The sequence below is a fragment of the Tachypleus tridentatus genome, chromosome 1 (genome assembly GCF_004210375.1).
Source record: "Tachypleus tridentatus isolate NWPU-2018 chromosome 1, ASM421037v1, whole genome shotgun sequence".
NCBI lineage: Eukaryota > Metazoa > Arthropoda > Merostomata > Xiphosura > Limulidae > Tachypleus > Tachypleus tridentatus.
This window is the reverse complement of record NC_134825.1, coordinates 152966202-152984376: the sequence shown is the minus strand read 5'-3', so window position 1 is coordinate 152984376 and position 18175 is coordinate 152966202. Positions and strand designations below refer to the sequence as shown.

At 28.4% G+C, this 18175-nt stretch overlaps 1 protein-coding gene across 3 annotated transcripts in view; it reads left to right on the top strand.

The window, feature by feature from the left end:
* Miga (mitoguardin) overlaps positions 1-18175 on the top strand; it is a 59438-nt gene that overhangs the window by 38455 nt on the left and 2808 nt on the right. For all 3 annotated transcript variants that reach the window (XM_076458962.1, XM_076458972.1, XM_076458968.1), the window contains exons 9-13: positions 3127-3213; positions 4336-4434; positions 5467-5601; positions 8531-8584; positions 12802-12918. In XM_076458962.1, the coding sequence (XP_076315077.1) occupies positions 3127-3213; positions 4336-4434; positions 5467-5601; positions 8531-8584; positions 12802-12918 (492 nt within the window). The remainder of the gene's footprint in view (positions 1-3126; positions 3214-4335; positions 4435-5466; positions 5602-8530; positions 8585-12801; positions 12919-18175) is intronic.

The window sequence follows — 18175 nt, the reverse complement described above, 5'->3', positions numbered from 1 at the left end:
AGTTAGTCTGAGTTTACTTAAGTATAACATCATTCAGTATCTGTATAATTGTAATTAAAATAAAAGAATTAAAGTTATATTGCATTCATGACTGATAGAAACATTAATGAGAATACTGGGACTGTCCAATTCATACTTGTGACAACTGTAATATTATTAGTGATAATAATTATAAAATAAATTTGTTTTGTTTGTAGTGCTAAATTCGTGTATGAAAAGCACAAGGAAATGAATAACTTGTAGATTAACCTTTTTGCAGCAGGTGGGTCTAACTGTACATCTCAGTTGTTTTTTTAAATTCTTAATTAATAACTTTATTAATATATATCAGTATTACATATGTTTTAATTTATTTATATAAAAGGACATTTTAAAAAGTTAAATGTTGATATGTATGTGTCACCTTCTCATGTCTTGTTGCTGTGATTGTATTTTTTTCACACCTATTATATAGGTCTACAATTGATTAATGAATTTTGAATACAGACAAGCTAGAATATAAGCTTAGAACCTCCCATTACTGTGATTTGCTGAAGAATCAATGTATCTAGCTAATCAACTGTAACAGTGCTTTTTATCCTACTCCATTCTTTCCATACCCCTTGTTTAGTTCCACCTACTTTTATTAAGGGAATTTGGAAGAGAAAATAATAATTCAATCAAGACTGTTGAATATTGGTGACCAAGTTGTTGCTCTGAATAAATATTAGTTGTTTTTAAAACATAAATATTTTATTTATAAATCCAAACAAGTTACAGATGTTTTGAGTGTACTAATAGAGTAGTTTAATGTTTTTTAATTTTTTTTATTAAGTGTTTGCTTGAAGCTTACAAAAATTATATCTCTTCACCCTCCTTTCAAAAAGTAATGAGGCTTAGCAGTAATGGCACATGAGGACAAAATTTATTCCTGTTACCATAATTTCATATAAGTGCTAGAAATCATTGTTTTCTGTATAACTTTTTGTTTATTGTTCTGTGTCTTAAGAACATTAACTAAAATTTAAGCATTTATGAGAAATATGTAGATATATATGTAATGTATCTAAAATATCAGTGTAGTTTGTAAAATATTGGTATTACATTTAGATTTGTACTTTGTAGGGCTTTGTAGTTAAGCCTACTGAGCTGTGTTTTTTAATATTGTATAAATTGACACAAAGTAAAAGCAATTACATACAACATTAGAAGCTTTACAACTTGTGTTTATTTGTAACATTTAAAAATGTACAGTAAAAGAAAGCAATGAAGCGTTATACAACCTCATCTATATAAATGTATGCTAATATTTACAATGCTCATTCAAAAACTGAAACTAATGTACATTATACAAAGTTGTTCACATTCTTGAAGTTTAGAACCTGCATATAATCTATTCCAGAATGTGAACAACTTTCAGAAAACACATAAAAAGTTGTGTACAGAAACTAAATGAATGCAAATCTATATATTTTTTTCATATAACTGTATAGATATATTTACATTTTAGAAAATTCACATTACAGGAGGTGTTACACAAGTGTATAAATAACAGAGAAATACAAAAATATACGTAATTGTATAGAAATGTTTGAGAATGAAAAACATTTAGAAAATATACATGAAGCTTTACCTTGAAAAATCTATAAAATGAAAGAAAATTTCCTACATACAAGAGTATGAACAACTAAAGAACTTTACAAAAATATTTTGGGTGAAAACATTATAAATGGAAATGTTGTACATTCAAGTACAATAAAAATGCTAAGATGCTACTGTTTAAAATATTTGTTAGTTTTTAGAGAAAAAGAAAACTGTGTTAGAGGGAAAGAATGAACTGAGCAGACTTAGTACAAAACCAACATTTCAGTGTAACTTTTATTTTGGTGACTGCAATACTGTCTATATGGAAAAAAACTAAACACCATTTACCTGTCTGCATCAGTGAGTACATAGATATGTATACTTAGATAAAGTAACGTTTTTTTAAGTCCACCAAATTTGGCAATTTGGAATCACAGATATAAAAACTGTATGTTTGATAACTCACTTGGGTATCACCGTTATACATAATGGTAACTTTTGTCTTGAACTGTTAATCAAAGCAAGTCTGTTCATAAAACAATTATTTACTGTTTTAAATGTGACATTTTTCTTATACACAGAATTTATTATGCCAAATTTCTTGATAAAAATGATTTTTTGGTAAACTTTAGTGCTACTGTTAATGGGAATTGTATTGCTGAAGTTAGTTGGCTAAAGGTTTTATTATGCCAAAAACATTTTTTTCCTCTTATTATTGTAAGTAGTACAATTGTGCCTGAAAAGAAATCGTAATTTTATTGTTGTTTTTATTTCTTGAAATTAGAATATTCTTTTGATCTTACACTTTCTGTTGTGTCTAATTTTTATTTGTGTTTTATTATCTAAGTAAAGAGTTGAAATGCTGCAAAACCATATTTATATGAGTAGATGTAATAAACATCTCAAAAGTTAGAAATTATAAAAATCAGTATCACAGAAGAAAATTCATGTGAAAAACAAAACATTAATAACTATATTCTCCAGGGTGGGCAGTTTCTTATCATATATAAACCTATGCTTTTGAATGGACATAAAAATTGTAAAAAAGAATTTATGTACATTTTTTTTATAGACAAAACTCTATGGACAAATGCATGAATGAAAGTTGAAACATTTTTTTTCACTTTTATTTGCAATATGATAAAATATTGGTTGTTGAATTCAAGTTAGGAATTAGGAATTCTATTATCTCTTAAATTTTGATATCTGGCTTGCAGATATGCTCAAAACTTGTGAAAGGTGCTCACTTGGCTTGTTATGATTGCAGTCAATACCCTAAACCGTCTTGCAAATTATCTAGTTCTTCATTTTGAGATTTTTGCACTTTTGAACTGATCAGTGAAATTCTGGAAATTAGGTTAATTTACAGTTGAAAGATTTTGAGAGCAAGAGAGAGAAAAATATAATTCAATCGATTATGACCTACAAACTTGTAAAGAAAAGGTATTTGAATTAAAAACTACAATATTTCAAAAATCTTTCACATAAACCCCAAACCCAAATACAAAGTCATTAATTTTTTGTTTAAAAAAATTCTGAAAAAGTATTATAATATTTTTTCAGTTCTTGTTAGAGAAAGAAGATGCTCGAACGTGGTTTGCAAATGCAGGAGGTCAGCTTCTAAATGATCTCTTATGGTATGCTGAACGTGTAAGTGCTCTGCATATGTGGATAATTTTAACTATTGTACAATTTTCTAATAATTCTACAGTGCTTAAGCTTCTACACTTGTTAGTGTGTTCCCTTTGTTTTATTTTATGCATGTGAAGCAGGGATAAAATAATGTTCTAAGTAATTATACTGTTGAGACATTTGCTGTGAACAGCAAAAGCCTGTTTTAACACTTTAGGCGTTTGTTGTTATTTTTCTTTTTTGTATGTGGTTATGATTTATTTTTGAAGAAGTGAAATATCAGCTTAGTCTTGCCAGTTCTTGTCTGAAATAATAATGTTGTACTCTTTTTACTCAGAGTATCTTGAGCATTTTGGCAACATCCTTTTAATGAAGCAGGTGTGGCCTAGTCTTGGTCCCAGAATCAAGACGTTACACCTCTGAACATTTTCAGCTTTAAATGAGCATTGTGTAAAAATAATAGAAAAAAATAATTATATGAGTATGTGAAAATTAAAAGATTATTTCTTGTATTATTTAAAAAGTCATTTATATCTCAATATATGCTTAGCTTAAAATAACAAACCATATTTGTGTTTATTCCTGTTTCTTTGCAACAAACATGCTTTTATGATGTTACAAGAATACAGGCTTGCTCAAAATTTTACCATTAACAGGGTTACAGTATTAAAATGTTCACTGTTTTAAATTAACAGAATAGTAAAATAATTGTCACACATAAAATATAAATATAAATACTTGATGATGTCACATTTACAGTGGTAAAACATTTTATAAATGATCCATTTTTCTATCCTGTTTTAGTTTTTTTAATTTTAAAATCTAAATAGTTTATTTTGACATTTATCCATTTTTTAAAGTCTTGTTTTTGACTTACATTAAATTAATTTGAACTTCCTTTGGAACATTTGACATATTCAGTTTATTTTTGTTATTATTTCAGAAACTGTTGTATGATATCAATTGAATTTGAAATCATTTGATATCAGGTATTTTATGTGAAATAAAAGTAGGATACTTAGGAGTGTACAGTGAAGGGCTGTAAGGGCTATTTAATTTCTGAATGTGCTAATCACTGTATGAGTTGAGAAAGAACATGTATTACATACAACTATTTGCTGAATTCTTTATTTTCTTTAGGATCCCAAGGACTGTTTAGCTGCGTATGATGATCTACTAGATTATGTTAATGACCAGAAGAATTGGAAGCAAATGGAAGAAGAATTACAGGGACGAGGAGTAAGAAGTCACAAAAATGTTTATTAGTGCATTACTGTTTAATATTTGGAGAAATTACTTGCACATTTTGTTTTAAGCAGTAATCAGAAAATTTCTTAAAAATTATTGCAATAGTATTTATAGTGGAAGAGTATTTTAAGAACATATAGTTCTTAGTTTTAATGAAATAGTTTTATGAAAATTGACTTATATAAATACTACAATCTACTTGTAAATTTGAATACTGAAGTTTTAATGAGAAGCCCTTATTTGCTTAAATAAAAAATATGTTTTATTTGTGGTGGTAGAAGATTTGAAATAATGTATCTTTTTTAACATGCTTTGGCTAACAGTAAACACTTTACTAAACTTGTGCATTTATGTTATTACGTAATCAGTTCTGTTAGGACTGAATGAGTCAGCATGTCTGCCATAGTGGTCTATTTGTATTTTTCTGTCAAGTGTTATTTTTTTTTTACAAAAAAATTGAATATTAGAAAATAAAAGGTTTTAATAAAATGAGGCCTAAAGTATATCAAATAATATTTTAGATTATATTTATAAGCATGTAACCTGTATAATTATGATTATGTGTGTAAGTTAAATCTTAAGTTTGAAAGCAATTCTAGAGCATAAATAAAAGTTTGTTAAAGGTTCTTTTATAATATTAATTTCTAAATTTTTGAATAAATTAATTTATTAACTGTTGATATGCTTTGGACTTTCTATCAATATTTTTTATCCAGAAAACCCTTCATTACCAGAGGTAATCATAACTAAAAGTTTTCATTGTTTGTTAAACTTATAGTTAGAAAATACTTGTGTTTGTATATAATATTTTTTTGGTTTTGTTTTTGTTGTTTTTCATTACATTACATAATTTGCTTCTAAGGTAATTATACACACGAACTAATAATATTACTCTGAGGTAATCTGAACCTTGATATTACATGTATTAGTAAAATAAGTGATTATTTGTCATCTTACATAAACCTTAATCTAAACATCACAAGTAACTAACTATACTTAATATAGTTTAGTTTTGTTACCTAGGTTAAATGTCTTTCATTCTATGATGTGGTGCTGGACTTCATCCTTTTGGATGCATTTGATGATTTGGAAAACCCTCCTTCTTCAGTTCTAGCAGTGGTTCAAAACAGATGGTTATCTAGTGGATTTAAAGAAACAGTGAGTTTACTATTATATCTAGTACAGCACTTATGTAAATAAAATGTTTGTCTTCAATTTTGAAATATATTAAATACAATGTTGTTTTGATGCATGTTTTTAACATTTTTGGAGAATTTAAGTTAAAACATAAAAAAGTGCAGTGCTATTTTAGGTTTGTTTTATCCTCACAACGTTGATTTTATATGTTTTCTCTGAATGTCAGAGTTACCATTCTAAGAGTATCAGTTGTTTTTGTGTATAAATCTTAAACCATAATGCTTTTTCAAGTCTGTTTTTTAACTCACAGCCTTACGTGTTTCCTCTCTGCTGTATTGTGTATTTGTATAAAATCACATGCATTTAAAATGAAGAAATATATTTAAAAAGTTATAATAACTTTGCACGTTTTGAAGCAGTGCAACATTCACTTTTTTTGTAAGTTTAAAAATAGTTCTTTCATGATAGTTGCTGGTCTTTTCTCAATGAGATCTTTGATAAATAAGTATTTTCAAATAATTGTGTTGGTTAGTCAGCTTGAGACATAAACTTTAGTATTAAGATAAATCTAAGAATATTTTACAAAGTAAACTGTGATACAATACTGTATTTTAACCTTTTGGATGTCCTTGATGACTTGAGGGTGTCCGAGTATCTTAGACTATCATTACAAAAGTACTAGGTGTTACAAAAATAGAACAAAATTCTAAAAGTATTACAATTTTTAAAATGCTGTTGTCTTTTACACCCATGGATTGTTCACTAAAAATGAAATAATAAAAATTCTAAATACTGTATTCTTCAGCTCTACTTTGTTTAAAAATTTTGGTATATAAATATTCCTCCTTAGAAAGGGTGTGACAATTCACTTCAGCTATCTCTAACCCACAACAGCATTGCATTGTTGAAAACTTACTGTAAACCAAAAACCACACATTCTAACATATTTTCTTGCTTATAGTCTCACAACTTGAATTTATGATAACATGCAGTTTTACTTTCATTTTCCAAGTTGTTCTTGTGAAATTCAATAAACCCAAAGTATTACAAGAGTGACACAACTTCAGTACTTGTATGGCTATAAACATATATGCTTTTGTTGTTTGGGTATATTTATTTTTGATACTTTTACCACACATTGAGTAAGTTTATTACATGTTTCTGAATTATTTTGATAAAATATTAAGTTGAAAAGATGTGTGCACCTTAAGGAATTTATTAGATTCTTGAATATTACCAACATATCTTCTTATGATGAAATTCATAATTAAAATTCATAATGTTACATTGAAAACATCAAAACGAATTTCACACAATGAATGTCTTTTGAGCATAAATACTATTTTCTAGAAGGTGTTAGGAGCTCACTCTTGATAAAGATAAGGTACTCTAACTAAGAGAAAACCAAATAGCATGAATCTACAAAATAGCTTCCATTAATATGAAACAAACAGTAAATAAGAAAAACAAACATTTTTCATGTTTTTCACATTAAAATGTGTTAAGTGTATTTTAGATTATTTAAACTGGGTAATTATGTTAAAATTTTTCTTCTTTTAAGATTTGGTTTATAAATGACACAGAAGCAATTTTCGATTATAATAAAACTGTTGAGTTAAACATTGTTTTCAAATATGAATAATTGTTTTTGATCAGTTAATCAAAGATAAATAATATCAGTACGGCCTTTTAACAAAAAACAAGCAAATATCAATCATTCCAGTCACATTCAAATTCAAAACTTTTTAAGTATAAACAATTTGTCATAATTATAGGTAGGTAATTAACTCTTTAATCAGTATAGTAAATTACCTATGAACATCATCTAAATGTAAAACATTTAAATCTATTGATTTTATAAATATGATCAACTTATCACACTTATTATTTCTGGTTATTACTGTGTTTTTTTTTAATTATTCCAACAGTCCAAGTAATCAGAATATTTTCATTATGATTTTTCAGTATTATTTTTAATTAATACAAGGTTTTTCATCTTAGTTGATTATTGGCAAAACTCACAAAAGTAATCAATTAATGGAAATTAATGTTTCTGATTATTATCATTTTCAATTATTTCAACTTTACAAGTTTTGTGTGAAAATATTCAGCTAGATGAATATAATTAGTGAATGACTTGTGATGATGAAAAACCTACTTGAAGTAAAAATGTATTTCAGGATGGCTGGTATGGGTATTAACACTGTTACTAATGAAGCAAGCAGAGAACAACATTTCAACACTCTTAGGTCACCTTCAGGTTAAGAAAGATGTTAACCTAAAGATGACCTAAGAAGGTGGAAACATTGTTCACTGCTTTATTAGTAAAAGTGTTAATACCTATACCAGGCGTCCTGAGATACGCAATTAGTTAACGAGTCTGACAATTAATTGATTATCAAATTTCACTAACTGTCCTGTTCTAGTCATAATGATAATACAATAACTGATGAAGCTAAGTTTTACCTGGCATAGTTGTAAATGTATATATAAGTTTTGTTTTTATCTTTATATATTACATATTTGCATATCTTTAAGAAAAGCTAAAACATAACTCAGTCTACCATAAGCATAACATGGCTATTTAGTATTGTAATGTTAGCATGTCACATGTAAGCAAATTTATTCATTACCACTTATCACTAAAGGGTAGGATTATACTGTATATCTAAGTAAACACTAATACTATAGTATATAGATATAGTACATTATGTATATTTATTTTTAAACACTTTTGTATAATTGCATATAAAATATTTAATGATTTTTCAAGTAATTTTAAAATACTTCAATTGTTATGTGCCATAATATCTTAGAAATTTTCATTTCATTAATTTTTAAATATTATTGTTACAATTTTTGTTAATATTTCAATTAACATAAAAAATTTAGGAGGTTAAAATATTGTACCAGTTGTTTACAAGAATTTTCATTTTATATCTAATTTCAGGCTCTTGCTACTGCTGTATGGTCAGTTCTCAAAGCAAAACGCCAAATGCTTAAGGTATGGCTGTTGATTTATTTAAATCTTGCATTTGGCATTTATTACTTTTGATGTGATTCACAGCTATGTATAATTTCAGTTTTAGATTCCTTTAAAAGATTTATTTTCCTAACCTTTTTTTTTTTTTCAACTTGCCCACCAATATTAAAGATTTGAAGATAAATAATAGCTATTGAATATTGTCAAATAAAATGATGGCTTATCCAAATTAAAAAAAAAAGTTTTATTTTTTCCTCCTACAATGAAGAAAAGTAATGAATGAGTCAATGAAGCTGTATTTATTCATTAACTATATTCAACTGTATTTAGTGTTGAAGCAAATGAGAGCAATAATGAAATATATATTACTCAAGACACTCTGGTGTGAAAAGAGGCTTGTATGTTTGAGATTACCTGAATTTAAGCAGGCTGCTTTAGCTTGCTTGACTGATAGTGATGAGTCAAATGAATAGATAACATAAATTGCAACTTTAGAGAATAATAAAGTTCTAAAAGTGACAATTGTGTACATATATGTAAATGTCTCTTTAAAAATAACCAGTACTGCAAAATTAAATTTTGCCATATTTTGTAAAACAATACCATAACAGAATATCAGCACAAAATATTTTGGGTGCCAATTTTTGAAATAGAGCTAAAAGTGCTTTAGATATTGCACTGATATTACTTTGTTTACTTGTTATACATCCAGTAATATGCATGATGTTAAAATAATTTACAGTAAAGTACAAATTGGTTTTAGCATTTGCAATTTTGCACTTTAAAACATACATATCTCAAATATCATAAATGTTCTAGGAAGTTTAAAATAATGTAAAGTTTAGCAGTGTTCTCTAGTATGTAAAATTGTAAATAGTCATTTCTAATTATTATTTTTTATTTGTATTAGCTCAAAACAAACAGTTTTCTCTCTAAAACTGTTATTAAATTAATAAGTTAAATAAGTTAAGGCATAAGGAAGGACTGTATTAAAAACAGAAAATCCAAACCTCTAACTAATTGTATAATTTGCTATTTTAATTTGAAAACAAGTCGAAATGAAAACAAGTTAAACAAAAAATGCTGCATCAACTGAAAAGATTCCATGGTATGAGATACAATGTGAGATTATAAAATGCACCCTAGGTTTTGGAGGTGACTGCGGAAGTAGGACCCACATAGTAGTGGTTATATGCTGTCTGTCAGTCTTAACCTCCATTCACCAGTCTCGCATAAGAAATAGCAATAGATATAGAATTAGAAATTAGGAGAACAAGATGTGGGTGCCCACAATGTCCCACATCTATACTGCCTGCAGACTGTTGTGGGAAGGTGACTGCTCTTCCAAGTAAACAATTAATTGAAATAAAAATGAAAAAATAAGGTACTACCATTTGGGGGTGAGATAAAAACTTACCTCTTGATATTAGCATTCCAGCCCCCAATATGGCAGAAAAGCACTAATTTACAGCACAGCAAACAAACTATACCAGCATAAAGTGTCCCATTCAGCTGTCCAAACTAGTACAGTTCCCATGTTGGGGAAGTTAGTTACATTTGATAGACATTGTTTTGATAATGGTTGTCAAGTTTCTGGATTGATAACTCAGAGCTAATTCTTGTGTTAAAGCCAGTAATCAGAGTGGTTCTTAATCCCTTTTTTTTTAGGTTTGAGATGAAGATGGTATGATCTTCACTCTACATTCATTTATATTGATATCCTGGAAGGTGATTTTGGACGTAGCTGACTTAGCAAGTATGGTCTGCCACACCCTAGCCACCCTACACCCAGGAGCAAATCCTTGTTTACACACTTTTTCACTGTGGGAATGACTTACAATATCTTTCTCTGGTTAGGATCACTTTTTTGCCACATTTTCTCCCATTTGGATATGTCCTCTTGTTTTTTGCCCTTATATCCTAAACATTCCAGAAATAGGCAAAGAGTTTATCTGACTCAGAAGTGATGTAGTTCCCTTTTCTGATCTTTGGAACTAAATCTCTCATTTTCAGGAGTATTCTTTCAGGTGGTACATTAGTTGTTCTCTTGCACCAGCTCCTCTTCCTCTCAATGTTGGATTCTAGCTAATGTTGTGAGAGGAGGTAAGCATCTTATTGGAAGTTATAATTTTCCTATACTGAAAATGTATTTCCAATAGGCACTTACCTCTTTTCTCACTCACCACTCTTCCTCCCCACTTTTCTCCTTTTCCCAATACTGACATCTTCTGCCAAACTTTGAAATGATAGTTTGATAGAGAACTATAGAGCGAGTCGCAGGCATCATGTAAGCATGCCATGCTCCTATTGGTAAGGATGTGATGCATGATGATTTGCATGTGAGACATGTTGAAATCTCGCAATTCCAATGAGGAAGAAGAGAAGGCTCTTGTAAAGTAAAAGTTCACATATAGGGGTACCACTGAATGGGAATAGTTGTTCTTGTGAGCTTTCACTATAGGAAAATTAAGGTGAGAAATACAGTCCTCAGAACTAAAAAAATTGAGCAACAGCAAAATGTGATAATAAACATCATAATATTTTGAACTAAGCTGCAAAAGTATAAAAATGAAAACATTTTTTGCAGTAAAAGTATTAGTTCATTAAAACATAAGTTTAATATACTTTGAAGTAAATAATTATGCTATTATTTATAAATATCTTGACTATGTTAGGAAGTGTAATCAAATTCAGTTAACTGTCAAAAGTACTCCACATAAATTGGACATGTCAGCTTCAGATACATGAAACATGAATAAGAAAGCTTGAAGAAAGTCGAAAATGGTTGAGATAGAGCTAAAAATTAGCAATTTGACAGTTAAACTTCCAAGTTTTATTAAAGTCTAACTGCACGTTAAAAATGTCGTAAGTTGTTTCACTTGGCTTGCTTCAGTTCTACACATAGAATTTTATAGACATTTGTACAAATATAACAATACATTTTCTGTAAGAATGTCATGTATTTATATAATTAGACATCATAATACAGGTAAGATTGAATAAAATTTAGCTTATAATTTATATTGTGCCATTATCAGTTGTTATACTTTTTTTTATCACATAAACGTTTAATAAAAATTAACTTGAGAAGCATAATAATTCTTTCTTATCATATTAATTTGTATGGAAAAAATATTTGCAATGGTCAATAAGTTAATTTATTGTAATGCTTTAAAAATGTTTTTAGTTGTACAATTTAATATTTGCCTTAATATTTGTATCCAATTTGCTATGTATCAGGGAGCGATATATATTGTATTGTACATATTACAGACATGAAAGTATCAGGCTAACAGTTATGCATGCTAGAGATTACTTAATAATTGTTCTTGGAATATTGTCACTGTAAGTCAGACTGGATAATACTCTAGGCCTTGTACTAAAATTTATAAACTGCAAAATGGTTGGCTTGTTGGTAACATGTATAGTTCATATTTAATTTTACATTATAATTTCTTTTCATCAAAGTTCCTCCATCATGCAAGCATGTTCATAAAATGATTGATTTTTTTATATTCATTTATTTATTATTATTAGTTTTAATGATTATTTATGTATATGTGTTAGGGGTTGTCTGAATCTGGAGTTATCTGTAACTTCCTTTTTTATATGTAAACTTGATACATGTAGTTGTTAAGTTTATGGAAACATCTAACTTTCTATTTACTTGTTGAATACACTGCACAACATTTTTTTGAAAAGTTTTGCTTCCTGAAAAGTTTTACCTAGTTTTGGTTTTGCTTCATCACATAGGAACTCTGAGAAATAGACAATTAACTGTTCACCGGCAGTAACCTATTTAATTGTGTTTATGTTTCTAATACGCTATTATGTTCAACATAATTAAGTGTTTTGCTCCTGATTTTCGTTTGTATTCAATGTCTGATGCATCACGTTGCAGTGTCCAACAATAGTCAACAAGCATTGATGGATTCCAGTTGCCCTGATATCGTTTTTCCATTTTAGCAATGTCCTGGTGAAACTGAAGATTTTGATGAAATGGTACATGATGGGCAAATTTGGATGTGATTTTCGTGATCAGCAGCCAAAAATCTATAAGGAACACCCAACAGTGTTCAAGAAGCAAAAACTTTGTTGTGCAGTGATATCAGTTAAATTGAGTAGGTTGCTTGAATTTCCATAACTTGTTAGCATTTGTTGGATAAAAACTACTAGTTTGATGTCATATATTGGGTAAATATTACTTTATGTGATTTTAAAATGTGTTATTATTTCAGTTTCCAGATGGGTTTATTGCTCATTTTTATGGTGTTTCTGAGCACCTGAGTCCTGTGTTGGCATGGGGCTTCCTTGGACCAGATGAGCAATTAAAACAAGTTTGTCACTTCTTCAAGGTAGGTGTCATTAGTCTTATTTGTTTAATTGTTAAATTTCTCTGCTTTGGAGTTCTGTCACATTTTATTCAAGACTCTACAAGTTGTTTTTATTCTTGGCTACTGACTTTGTTTTTTCTGTAAAGAAACAGTTGTTACTGCTATAGACCATGATAAAATAAGTTATGACACTTTAAAATAGGAAGACACCTGATTAGTGAAAAAGCTCTCAAAAATAGAATATGTTTTCAGTGTAGACAAGAAAGTATATAATGGTGAAATTATTAGAAGGTACTTGATTTATAATTCCACCAGATAATTAAGTTCTTCATAAAGTATTACTCCCAAAGAAGTTGTAGTTCTTTCATTGTTAAAAAACTATAGTAAATTTCAAGAGCTTTTATCTTGGTACTGAATTTTACTCGTTAGTTATACTTATATTTAGCCTATGCTTGATTCAAGGAGCACAGTGTCCTGGCTACAGAACAAGTCTAAAAATAAAAGTATATTCATTCAAAAGTTACTAATTTTTGCATAAAAAAATAAAATATTTTTATGTTGTACTTGCATTCACCACTCTTTTGGTTTTTAAAGTAGAGCATTTGATTATACAACAAAGTGAACAAACTATAATACATTAAAGGACAATCGAATGCTACCAAATAGTTAAGTCAATCAAGGACTTTCTGTGAATTTGGAATATTACAAGCACAATAGACATTTCTTAGTGTATGAAAATGTGAAAGAATAATAACTAAAAATTAAACATCAACATTGATTTCTGTTTGGGAAAAGTAATAATAGATAAAACTTATTGAATAGGAATTATTTTTGACTATCACCAGTATAATTTAATTATCTTTGTATTGTTTATATATATATTTTTTATGTATATATATATATATAAATAAACCCAGATGTGAAAAATATCTAAATTTGCAGACATAATTTTTTTAGTTGCTCCACAAAAATTATTTTCATTATTTTTGCTCATTTACTCTTTTAGGTTTTACTACTGACTGATATGAAACAGCAGTTTTTATATCAATCACTATACATTTGTTCCTAACTTGTGAAAGGCATTTCACTCCTTTCAAAGATGGAAAGATATTAAAAAATTTTAATCTTGCATCATGATTGTGGCTTTTTGTACAGTTGTTATAGTACTTTAGTTGATGCAAGAAAAATAGGACCTTTTTTTTGATTTTTTAGTATTCATATGAAATAGTTATCCCTTTGTTCTTATGATAATTGAGTTAAATTATAATAAAGTTCAAAATGTATTGTGTAACACAGTAACTCAAAGTAAATGAAAAAGCGAATGTGTTTATTAAGCCTTTCTCTCACTTGTGAGAGTTTTGTTTATCCCCAAAGAAGAGGATACTTTATTGTTGTGCAACCCAATTTTTATCCATTTATCATATGCCCTTACTGAATACTATTGACCCATAAAGTACTAGAGACATACTTAGATTTTAAATATTTATATTGTTAAGATGAAATAATCTTTGCAAGCATTTTTAGTATATTTAGAAATTTAATTAAAACTAAAATATTAGGTTGAGGAATAATTCGTGAGCATTTTTAAATAATTTCATTCAAGCATTACATGCAAGACTATACAATACTTCAATGCATGAACACATTACACCCAAAACATTTATTATGATACTTTATTTCATGTAATACCTAGGTATATAGTATGCATTGTTTCAAACGAAATTGCAAGAAATTAAATGCGAAAAGCAGATGGTGTCGAAAATGCTCGATTTTGTCCACTTGACATTCCATTTATTGAGCTGAAAATGAAAGCAAAAATTAAAGACATATGAAAATCAAACACACCATTTATTAGAGCAAAAAATTATCTACCAAATGACATGAAATATTTTGCGAAAGCGTTTCATTTATGAATATATTTTTTTAACTTGAAAAAACGCTCACGAATTATTCCTCAACCCAATAGTTCATATAATAACTTTTGTATATTTATTAGCATATGAAAGGGATATTTCCATTTATGTTTGTTATTTAATACTGTATCAGAGAGCTTTGTTATAAATATATTGATTCATATATATGTTGTAAATATACATTGAAATGTTCTACTTTGGGTTTTACTTGATGAGCAAGTTGTAATTCCTGTAATTATATCTTTAAATTTTGCACCTCCTTATATTCTTAATTAATTATCCAAATAGATTTCAGGATTTTGAATTTTACATTCTTTATTAGTTTTCTGTTTCCATGGTATGTGTTTCTGAGGTTCTTGAGGTGAACAAGACATGTCTACCTAACTGTTATCAGAATTCTTACTGTGTCTTCACTACCATTACCAAATAAAAAACATAATTTAAAAGTTTTCTATTTCTCCTTCTACTTGAGTTAGGCATGATGTTTTTTTTCGTTTCAGAAATAATAAACATCATGCAACAAATTCTAACAAAAGTTTAAATCAACATTAAAAAAAACACCAAAAGTGAAAACATCTTCAGAAGCTTGTTTCACAATTTTCGTAAGCTTATTCATGTAATTGTCTTAAGAGAACTAAAAAAAAAGGTTCCTGTTAAAAGTAAAAAACTGTCAAATCGTCTATCCCAAAAAATAATTTGTAAACTTTGTAAAATGCATGTATATCAGCTATATATTTTTTTTCTTTTTAAAGAGTATTTTTTAATATTTTGTAATAACAAATAGGCACAATAATAGAAATAATTATGGTCACACTCGAATGATACACAGTGAGTCACAAACAATGAGTAATGGCAATTGTATGGTGAACTCATTATTGAAAATATGAGTTTTACTTGTATTTTGTTTGAGAACCATGAAACATTTGCTCTATAAGAGCATTACAACTTGTTTTGATGTTGTTGTTTAGTTTATTAATATAAGATCATGAAATATCATTCTAAATGTTCTGTATTACTCCTCACTGTTCAGCCAAGTTTTAACATAAGCCCAAACTGCATCAGGACTTTGTGGGCATGGTTGTGAATGTTCCTTTAGCTTCTTTACTGTCAGAGCATTGTTTGATGACATTAACTATAGACTTAAGATTGTTGTTTTCCTCTTAGAATGAATGACATGATTGATCATAATCTCTCTGTAATTAGGGTTCTATCAAGTTTTATGTAAATAATGTCACTACTGACTGAGATAAGCTCCAAATGTGTGCTGACTCTCACAGTGCTTCAGTGTAGGTGTTGTAGGTTCATTATACTTAAGTATTTAGTCACTTTTAGAGACAGTTATTTTCCTGTCTCAGGCTCTTCTAATATTAATAGTGCTAGTTTCATGTACTATTTTTAAAGTCTTTTATGTAGCTCCTACTTTGACCAATTTAAAATTTTTATTTGCACATGCTTTACATTCAGTATTTTAATCCTGGAAACCAAGATGGGACAGAGTGCTACTAATGTTTGACATAGTATAAATGACATACCCCTTCAATGCATGGGAAAGAGGTAGAGTGGTCGATCCTTCCTGCCCACTCCACCAGGTTGACCCTATTGGTATGTGCCAGTGACTTGATAATCAGTCCAGTATTTTGCTTTGTTATGATGGGATAAACACTTTTCTCAACTAATGGTGTAAGTACTGTAGTGGCATTTTCTGATTAATTGGATGACAGCTGGTCACGGTGTTAGCTACCAACATGTTTGTACTCTAGTTCACTTTCACATGATAAAATTTTGCATTCTCATAGTATTAGGTTTTATACCAATTTTTCTCATCATTTCCAGTACTCTTATGTATGTATTAATGGTTCTTATTAAGTTAATATAAAATTGCAAAGAAATATATTTCCTGATGTCTGAAATATTTGAATAATAAATGATGAAGTAAGAAGTGTAACAACAGTTACATATTGAGAAATAACATAATGCCAGGTCTTTTGGAAGATATGAATTTCCTCTTTTACCTTTCTGGTACTAGTGTTATCAATACGTGACTGTATTTTGGCACATTTCATATTCAAAAGATAAATTTGTGAAATTCCTATAATATTAGCATTTTTCCTCATTCTTTCTATAATTATTTCATATATTGTAAATGTTTGTAAAATATAATTTTGTCACTTTTTACTAATTGTGTAGAGAAGCTTGTTTTGAATGGGTTTTCACACACTTTATTTATATAGTTGGAGTTCCGTTAAAGCTTGTTAAAAAAATTAATCATAAGAGTTAATTTAATGATAAAACTTTCAGGTATAATGAAACCTAATGCAGTTCTAAAGTTGGAGAAATACAATGGATCAATTATAATTAGAGTAATTTCTCTTACTCTGACATTTTAATCATTATGTACAGCATAGATAAGATGTTTGCATTTAAACAGACCATGTTACCAGTTATTATAGTACTTGTACATCAATGCACATGACCTAATGATTCATTTTATAAGTTACTAATATGATGTGTTGATAAGAAGTTATTACATATGTTAAAGATTTACACAATTTTCTCTGAGTTTGTCCAAACCCTTTCTTTATGGGTACTTGCAGTGGTTGTTTCTGTGTCTGATCATTTTATAATTTGTCCACTTTGAATATACATACTGAAAACCAGAAATTTATCTCAGATTTTACAGTCAATTACCATTACTTCCACCAAAGAGCAACATTTTTATCAAGGCTATTAATAAAATATTTCAAGTATGTTTTTCCAATATACTGTTTCTTAGGAATTGATTTTTTTGAAAAACATAATATAATAATAAAACAAAATCATAAATGTGATAATAGGAAGCATTTATTACATGTTTCAGAATCCTTACAATTTCATTGTCAGTAACCTAGAGGTACAAAACAAATAAACAAAGAATACTTTTAATTATACCAGAAATATATACATAAGAATAAACAATTTGAGTGTACAAATATAAGATGAGAAAATTAAGTAGTATGACCCAAGTGAATTAGTTAAATGAAAATAAGTTTGGATCAGTTGAAGTCTGTGTATTAATTTGGGATGAAAGGAAATCTTTTTTTTTTTTTTAATGTTTCTTATATAAAATGTTCAGTGTCATGTTTGGCTGTTGAGAGAAATTTAAAGTTAGAGAGATAAGTTGGATGTCCTGTTTATGTATTGTGCTGATATATAGCAGAATTTGGAGGGTTTGTAACATTTCTTCTAGTTTTTATAGATTTGCCCATGTGTTCACAGGCTCGTATATTAAGGTGATGTTTGGTTTCACCAATATAGGCTGCGTTACATTCTCTACATGTGTATAAGTAGATGAGATGTGAATAATGGGCAGTTGGCAAACAATCTTT